Source organism: Petromyzon marinus, unplaced genomic scaffold (genome assembly GCF_048934315.1).
Source record: "Petromyzon marinus isolate PM22_M1 ecotype Great Lakes invasive population unplaced genomic scaffold, UKy_Petmar_22M1.pri1.0 PM_Scaffold_8, whole genome shotgun sequence".
Classification (NCBI taxonomy): Eukaryota; Metazoa; Chordata; class Hyperoartia; order Petromyzontiformes; family Petromyzontidae; genus Petromyzon; species Petromyzon marinus.
In genome coordinates this window covers 2,478,594-2,487,699 of record NW_027423688.1, presented here as the reverse complement: position 1 = coordinate 2,487,699, position 9,106 = coordinate 2,478,594, and the positions used below count along the sequence as shown (strand labels likewise).

At 50.0% G+C, this 9,106-nt stretch overlaps 1 protein-coding gene across 1 annotated transcript; it reads right to left on the bottom strand.

Moving 5' to 3' along the window:
* Nucleotides 1-548: 548 nt before the first annotated feature.
* Nucleotides 549-4,545, bottom strand: LOC142923845 (uncharacterized). Its single transcript, XM_076064829.1, has 2 exons — nucleotides 4,208-4,545; nucleotides 549-2,653 (listed from the first exon to the last, which is right to left on the bottom strand). Exons 1-2 carry the CDS (start codon nucleotides 4,333-4,335, stop codon nucleotides 1,936-1,938), a joined length of 846 nt encoding a protein of 281 aa, XP_075920944.1. The 5' UTR covers nucleotides 4,336-4,545; the 3' UTR covers nucleotides 549-1,935.
* Between the last annotated feature and the right edge of the window lie 4,561 nt (nucleotides 4,546-9,106).

Below are 9,106 nucleotides of genomic sequence, written 5' to 3'. Positions count from 1 at the left end.
GCTGAATGAATGAAGGTTGAGGCAAGGATGCGGGGTGGTGTAGAGGAGGCGAAGAGGAGGGTAGAGGAGGTAAAAAAAAAGTGATACATTAATGACAGGGCTGAATGAATGAAGGTTGAGGCAAGGATGCGGGGTGGTGTAGAGGAGGCGAAGAGGAGGGTAGAGGAGGTGAGGTGGTGAGGTGTTGAGGTGGCGTGGTGAGGAGGTGAGGTGGCGTGGTGAGGAGGTGAGGTGGCGTGGTGAGGAGGTGAGGTGGCGTGGTGAGGTGGCGTGGTGAGGAGGTGTAGAGGAGGCGAGGAGAAGGGTAGAGGAGGTGAGGTGGTGAGGAGGCGTAGAGGAGGCGTAGAGGAGGGTGCCCCGCTCTTGGCGTTGATCTTGGTGAACACGTGTCCGCGCCCCGTCTCGTAGCTCTGCCAGGTGCTGATGCAGCCTCCACCGGCCGAAGCGCCCAGCGTCCTCGCTGAGTCCGTGCCCAGCTCTGCTCTGAGCAAGCTCTCCATTGCGCGCTATCTGCTCGCAGCAACAGACACAACGATAAACTCCCCCCCCCCCCCCCCCCCCCGGTCCCGTGTGGCCTCTAAATACTTATTTCCTTTGGAGAGGTGATTTATCGGACGAGGCCTAAATGGTAAAATAACACACACAGCGTTTACCAAAAGGGAACGCATACTGATGCCTATCTGAATGCAGATTCGCATTATCACCCCGTACAGAAAACCTCTCTCATCAAGATGCTCATACATCTGGCTAAAACAGTGTCAGATGGTGAATGTCTGGAGAGAGATTGAACATGTCAAAGAAACGCTACGATTGAATGTCTACAATAATGCTCAAATAATTAACAGCAATGAATGCTAAACCAAGATCGAACAGCAATACTGCTGAATCAGGTTATTAAACAATTAAAATACCATATATCGTGGGAGTAATTGAGAAATTAGCTCGAGTTTTGGAAAAGCAAAAAGCTAAACATCTAAGTAAGATTTGGCACGGTACACAAAATTAAAAAAATAGTATCTTGTACTTAAGATGAATTGCCTAAGTTGTCAACGGATGGTGTGTATCGGATTAATGGCTTATGTGGCAGATGTTATATTGGACAGATGGGACGTAACATTAGCGTAAGACTAAAGGAACACCAAATAAATATTAAACACTCTCAAACATAACTGTCGGAAGTTGCAGTACATGCTTGCCAACAAGAACACTTAATGTATTTTGATAACGATGAAGTGTTGTGTAAAACTCATTATTACTGGCCAAGACTAATTCGAGAATCCATTGAAACTGAGAAAATTTGTATTATTTTAACCTCTCTGACAGCTACAGGCTTAGTGCGGCCTGGAAGCGTATTATTAAGTAATTGTGATTTTAAGATGAGGAGATGAAGGCAGAAGAAGACGTGGGGCGATGTGGTGATGCGGTCGAACGTGGTGGCCCGAGGAGCGGAGGGAGAGATGGCGCGGGACGGGGCGGTGTGGAGAAGGTGGCAAGGACGGCGGACCCCACGTGAGTGGAACAAACGCGTGTAGGAAGAAGACATCTTACATTTATCATTACTTATAGAGGAAACATAAACACCTAACCCTTTAAACCCCTTTAACCTTAAAACCCTAACCCTCTAAACCCCTAACTCTAGAATCCCCTAAACCCCTAACACTCTCAACCCCTAAACCCTATAACCCTCGAAATACCTAAACATATAAACCCCTTATCCCCAAAATACCCCAAAACCTCTAAACCCATAACTTTATAAATCCCTAACCCTCTAAACTCCTAGCTCTTTGTGTAGTGTGTGGTGGGTGTCACGGGGTGGGTGGGTGCAGGGTGTGTGTGGTGGGTGGTGGGTATCACAGGGGGGTGTATGTGTGGAGTGTGCATGTGGTGGGTGTGGTGATAGTGGTCGTGGTTCACAACTATCCATGACCATCACCTCTACTGTGTGGTGGACCGGCCACCACACAGCAGCGCGCGTCGGAGGAGTGAACGGATGGTTCTCCCTATGCGGGCCAGGCCCCCTCGCTTCCTCTTCTCCTGCATCACCATCGCCTGATCCTCTTTCCTTGTCATCTCCTTCTCCTCCACCACCATCTCCTGCACCACCATCTCCTCCTCCTGCTCCTTCTTCGTCTCCACCTCCTCTGTCTCCCCCCCCATCTCCTCTTCGTCCTGCACCACCAGCTCCTCCACCCGGGTCTCCTCCTCCTGCACCACCAGCTCCTCCACCCGGGTCTCCTCCTCCTGCACCACCAGCTCCTCCACCCGGGTCTCCTCCTGCACCACCAGCTCCTCCACCAGGGTCTCCTCCTGCACCACCAGCTCCTCCAGCAGGGTCTCCTCGTCCTGCACCACCAGCTCCTCCACCAGGGTCTCCTCCTGCACCACCAGCTCCTCCACCAGGGTCTCCTCCTGCACCATCAGCTCCTCCACCAGGGTTTCCTCCTGCACCACCAGCTCCTCCAGCAGAGTCTCCTCTTCCTCCTGTACCACCAGCTCCTCCACCAGGGTCTCCTGCACCACCAGCTCCTCCACCAGGGTCTCCTCTCCCTGCACCACGAGCTCCTCCACCAGGGTCTCCTCTTCCACCACAACCGTCAGCTTCCATTTAGAGGCCAGGGCAAGCGCGGAGGATGGGGGCAGCACCGGCTCCGCTCTGTGAAGTGATGCGCACGACACCGTTCCAACTTCCTGCTATAGCAGAGATCGCAGTCCGTCCCCCCCCCCATCGTCTGCGTACGGACTAACTGTGTGCAGAGATATATTAACCAGGTTAATAACGATGCTGCAATAATGCAGCATACCATGCCCATCGTGGGTCTGGTTACAAAATGGGCATTAGTCTTGCGATATCACACTGGATGAAGGGCTAAATGGCAAAGATATGGCTGCCTCATTATTTGTCCTCACCCAGGAACCAATTATAAAAATACATCCGTATATAACCGAATGTACACGTGGGGTTTGAACTGTACATGTGTTCGTTTGCGGGCGGCAGGGCTGGAACTCAGTCAAAGAGGGACCTGGGTTTGATTCCCATACTTGGGTCACTTCTCCGTGTGGAATGTGGAGTGTGTTCTACCCCCCCCCCCGTTTTGTCCTGCATTGGTTTCCAAATCAGAATACATTATTTAGACTGGATGAAGAGGAATACGATAAGCTATGAAGCTCTTCCTTCACAGATATGCAGTCGAGGCACAGGGTAAGCAAGTTACAACAACAAACAAAAGGAGTGCAACGTGTAAAAATGTAAGCAAGTCACAAAAAATTGAGCACATAAGCACAAAGTACATAAAATCCTGCCAGTTTTCAACACTAACTGTAAATTTGGGCAAGGCAGCAAAACATCAACAAAAACAGCCCCAGACCCCACCAAGACAACACACAGTCCCTCAATAAAATTGTACATTAAAATGTAACTTTCATTCCTTTGGGTTTGGCATTTTCCTCCACGTAACTGAACCCTGACAAACGCAATGCAACCAGTTTTGGATGGACATCCTCGTCAGTGTTAGAAATTGAACCTCCAAATCATTCAATCGGGATCGCATAGCAGCAGTAGCAAAAGCAAATTTGTTCTGTACTGCAAACAACTTGGCAGGACTCTACTGAAAAAGAGTCTTGAGACTGAGTGAGGCTCATGCTGGCTAAATAAGGGTAGTAGTAATAAATATAAATACATTAACAGGAGCAGAGCCGTCCCCCGGGTACGGTGTACTGGGGAAACCGCCCCGGGCACCGTGCTTTTGGCGGCCCTGTGCTTCGATGTCACGGTGTCAGACGTAAAATGTATTTTTAACACGCAAGCTTTCGCACCAGATTGGCTCACAAATGATGACATCACATTCACATTTATCACTATTTAAGACTGAAACAGGAGTATTTCTCCACAATTCTGGCCGTCACCTTATGAGGCTGGTTGCAATCCCCGGCAAAATGTCGTACTCGAATAGTAAATGTGGTGGGTTTACTTTCCAACACACTGGTGTGCTGATCTAGTAACTAATTGGCACATTTTGTTTACATGATACACCTTACTAATTGGCTGTGTTGGGTGGTGGTGAGTTTAACAACACATGTATATCTATGCGATCTAACCGAAAAAAACCCTGTATTGTTGCTAATACTTCCGATTTAATTGTGACTTGCCCCGGGCCCCACACCTCCCTATGGACTGCCTTGAACATTGGACAAGCAGCTCGTGGCTTACCGTCGCTCAGCAGCTCCAAAACACTGTACCCTGCCAGGAGCAGCAATGGTGGTGGCGGTGGCGTTGCTGGTGGTGCTGGTGGCCACGGTCCGGAGCCAGCTGTGACCCAGCGCCTGCGCTGGCGTCATGCGACAATCCGGATCCCATCTGTTGAGAGACGCACCGGGGTCACACACAGCGCACGTGGTGAGAGAGGCGTGGTGAGAGGATTGACGTTCCTTCCCTTCTCCCACGAGGTCCAGGATCGCACGGCATCAGCGGTAGTCTTGGTAGCAGCGGCAATCCTTCATTACGCAGTACTCTAAAAATGCCCTGAGCCTCGCACTGCCGAGGATCATCTTTAACGGACCTCCAAAGAGGGCGATCTTAACAAGGGTGGTACTGGTTATCGGCAGGTTAACTCAGCTCCACATCTTCCTGGTGATCGGTGGAGGGCGATCGTTGATCATCTTGGTGGGAGAAATCCTCATGGGGAGGGGGGAGGGGGTGGGGGATGATTCTTACCGCAGGCAGGAGCTGACAAAGTCAACAAACTCCGGGTCGTGGCTTCTGAGTGCCCTCTGAAGTGACAAGCTCCCTGGCACCCTTCTCTTGACTGGGGAGAACATCATGCCCAAACGATCTGCAGGAGACATGCACAGCAGGAGAGACACACAGTCACCATTCACCACTTTGCCCACCTACCCACTTGCCCACGCGCCCAATTAGCCACCCACTCACCCAAGGAATTGAAAATACAAAGAGGCCCCCCCCCCCCATGGCCACCCCCCCAAAAAGAACTACAACAGCTCCAGGCCACACCCTAACACTGAATCCGGCCGGTTGCTCGCCCCACCCTTCAACTCACCAAAGTAGTGCATTCCGTCAGGAGCTGCATCCATCATGCATCTTGGAGGCAACCCGAGGATCTGCACATGGTTGAAATAAAGGCAAAAGTCACCCGTGTAGCCGCAGCAGACTGTAGGGGCAAGTGCTTATAGTAGTGAGTAGAAACAGCAGCAGCAACAGTAGCGGCACCTGTTGAGGGCCAGGACTGTGGCACACACAGAGAGGGGATGGTTGGCTATATTGAAGCAGGTACACACGGCACCAGGTACTCATTTGAGGCTGATTTGTACTAGGGGATGCCCAGTACCGGTTCAGATAATCGTCACTGATGTTGGCCGTGAATTGGAATCAAACTCGCATTACCGGGTTTGTAGCTGAGCACGCTAACCGCTACACCACTGCTCCCACAACACGTACAGGACACACACGTGTACACACATACAACATACGATGGCTGCCATTCGCCAGATCACCAAGTAGCCAATCGCCCCCCTCTCCTGGCTCCCCACCCCCCCCCCCCCATAGCCTACAACTTCAAGAAAGGAGGGGGGAATCACGAGCGGGTGAACGTCCAGTTGGAAATACCTCCATGCAGCACGGGAGGTGGTCGTCGCGGCTGTCCGACTGGAATAATTCCCTGCCGGTCGCCAACTCCGCCACTGTGCAGCCCAGTGCCCACATGTCCACTGCACACGTTAATCTGTAGCCCAGCAATACCTCCGGAGAGAGGTATGGCAGGGTCCCACCCACATACAGAGCTGCACAACAACAACAAATATATATGTACGTGTGTGTGTATACTCACTGTGTCATGAACAGCATCGTTATCACACACTGTCACATGTACAGACACTAAGAGACTTACACACACACACTGGAACACAGACACACCCACATGCAGAAACTCACACCCACACGCAGAAACTCACACCCAGGTGAGGTTACTCACGTTGCCTTTTCACAAAACAGCTGTTGCCAAAGTCCGTGACCCTGACGGTGCCGGTCACGGTATCCTTGAGTAGAACATTTTCCTAAAGGAAGAAAGGCAGAAGGAATTCACACTCGGAGGTTACGCCGATAGCATTCAGCCAGCAGTGGATCAATCACGTACCACGGTACAAGCTAAACAGGGGAACTAGGTGAGGCGTAGCGCCGTCATCAACCTTGAGTCAAGTGCAACATTCGCTGTTTTCTGACAGCTGCCACTGGGGGTGCCCCTTTCAAATGCGTCAAGATGAGCGATGTTAGTCGAGGCTCATCATATTTAAAGCTCTCTGAAGCACCATCTAAGTAAAAGGGTGCGGCTCTATCGACAACTTATCCTAGTTGCTCACAGCTGCCCGATAACGAGTTATGGACCAAAAACCACACTCAAGGGCGCACGGATTTCGTGACGCTTTCCACCGCGCGTGTGTCTTGGGAAGTTTTCCATTCACAGCATGGAAGCTGACAACGGGCAGCTGTCAGTTCAAACGCGTGTTTGGCACGTTTTGAAAATCATTCTTTTCGGCTCCGGTTTGTGTTTCTCAAAGTTTGGGGCAACGCTGTGATCTACATTGCTAGTTTTCTCTTTGGTGAGTCCCCCAATAGCGACACGACTCTACACGACAGTTTAATTCATACCAGATCATCACCAGAGGTAACGTGACCCTGCCTCCTTCCAGATAGACGGACAGAGCTAACACATCGACCCTGTGACCAACGTGGTCGGTTTTCTCTATGGACCGAGTCCCCAATAATGACACAACTCTGGAACAAAGTCACGCTGATTGCTGTGTCCACTCACTGGCTTGATGTCTGCATGGATGATGCTCCTGGCCTTGGTGTGGCAAAGGAACTTGAGGATGCCCCTGGTGTAAGTTTTCACCATCCCCATGTGCAATTTCCGGAGCCCCGCTTCCATAATCACATCATAGAGGCTCTCCCTGTGAAAGAGGCAGCAGCAGCAACAACAATGACAACAACGAAGCAGCGTCAGTGTCATACCCTGCAATACTGCGTGGATTCTGATAACGACAATATTAATATTCTATTTGCACATTCACGACTAATATGATTCATAGCTCAGTGTGGGTTTAGGTCATCGGTTTGCTGATAAACCAAATCAGTTAGCACATCTGTCCACTTGCTTTCATTGGCTCTGTTTCCGGGTGGTGGAATTATCCATTAGGAGATACAAACTCCACAGAGAAAGGCGTCCGAGTTGAGAATCGAACTCAGGGATTTTCACCGAGGGGCTCAAGCATTACCACTGCGCTGATCGAGTGGAGGCGTGGCTATATAAAAGTGGGCGGGGCTTATTGAGAAAAGAGGCGTGGCCTCATGCACCCGGGACACATGACAGCTCCACAGTATCACAATGCGTGGGTGGCACAGGAATCCCAAAAGTAACATCTAGCTCCGGTGGTGTGACGTTATCACCCTCCCCTGGTGTGGAAGAGATCGAGGCTTTGATCCCGACCGTGACGCATGTATATTTTGAGTTTGCATGTTCTACCCCTGGTCACATGGCTTTTTCTCCGGGTTCTCTGGTTTTTCCCTCCACATTTCGAAACATGTGTTTAGAGTATTTGGCTGCTATACATTTCCACATCAGCCACTTTTTTTAGCTATCATTTGTAGCCAGGCCGCTTGTGAAAAATAACTGATAGGGCAGTGGGCTTCACCTGTTAAATAAAAGTTTTAGTTTAGCTAATGAAGTTAATCACGCTATGGGGGGGGGGGGGGGGGGGTGGGAACACATGGTACGTACTTCAACAGCTCCAGGACAATGCAGTGGTGTCCTCTGAAGTCAAAATGATTCAGGACTTTGACAACGTTGTAGTCCTCATCACTGCCCTCGCCCTGAAGTTCCAGAGCCATCTGGAGCTCCTTTCTCTGAAATTTATCACGCTTGGAGCTGTGCAGAGAAAATCCACAAATGAATCATGACTTAGACTTGCTTAAGGAATGACCAGAAACAAATTCTATTCAGAAATAAATAAATAAATATATGTTCCCCAAGTGTAATGGCATTGTGAGTTCCGGTAGTGCGCTCATGGAAGGTTCCAGAAAGGATCGGGAAGAGGATCAAATAATCAAGGGATAGAAGGGGGCTTGGGGTGCTGCCTGAACGTAGTGATTCCCTAATGTGTGAATTGAGCCGACTCCGAGCATGGCCCCAGCCACATTCAGGATTCCCAGGAGCTGAGCCAAGCCACGGCTGAGCCACTCATGTATCTTTAAAAGCAGCTGAGCGGCTCAAGCCTGGGCCAAACCACGGCTGAGCTAGAGCTGAGCCTGAGTTTTACGAGACTGAGCCACAGCTGAGTCGTGATTGAATGTGGCTCTCACAGAGCAAGACATTATAACGTGGAATATCATGGGACCTCCTTTGCCAGTACCAAAATATCAGAATATATTTTCTCCTTTTTTCTAGCAAGAAAACAGGTGTTAAGATGTTAAAACACCAAACTGAAACCTTTTACAAGGAATCATTACTGCATTAACCACAATACTTGTGGTCAGAATGCAAACAAAAAACATACTCTGATAATATATGCATTGTCTTTGAAACTGATTGGTCCACACCAGAAACAGCTTTATTTTGAGCCTCGTCTCAAAAACGGTGTTAGACCAGGGACGCCAAAAGGCGTACAGCACAAAGACAAGCGTTATCAGAGTAATGAGAGCTCGGGGTGAATGGCTACATCATGGGACCTCCTTTGGGAGTATATTTTGGTACTGGCAAAGGAGGTCCAATGATGTAGCTGCTATAGCGCAGAACGCACACGTTATAACACGGAACACGCCCGTTATGACATGGGACAACTCCATTACAGTATGGAACATGCCTTTTATAGCGTGGAACGTGCCCATGATAACGTGGAAGGCTCCCATTATAACGCGGACCGCACCCATTATAATCCGGAATGCTTCTGTTCTAATGCAGGAAAGCGCCCATTATAACGTGGAATGTGCCCGCTATAAAATTGCACGGCTGAGCGGTATGACACAGTAGGCGGAATGCGGAATGATCACGTGACGTGACAGCATGCCCTCCGTTATTGGTCTCTTCACATCACTGTGTGC

Coding starts and splice junctions, on each gene's coding strand:
- LOC142923845 (XM_076064829.1), bottom strand. CDS start 4,335: ATGACGCCAGCGCAGGCGCTGGGTCACAGCTGGCTCCGGACCGTGGCC. Junction 2,654..4,207: donor TTTGGAGCTGCTGAGCGACG/GTAAGCCACGAG, acceptor ATCACTTCACAG/AGCGGAGCCGGTGCTGCCCC.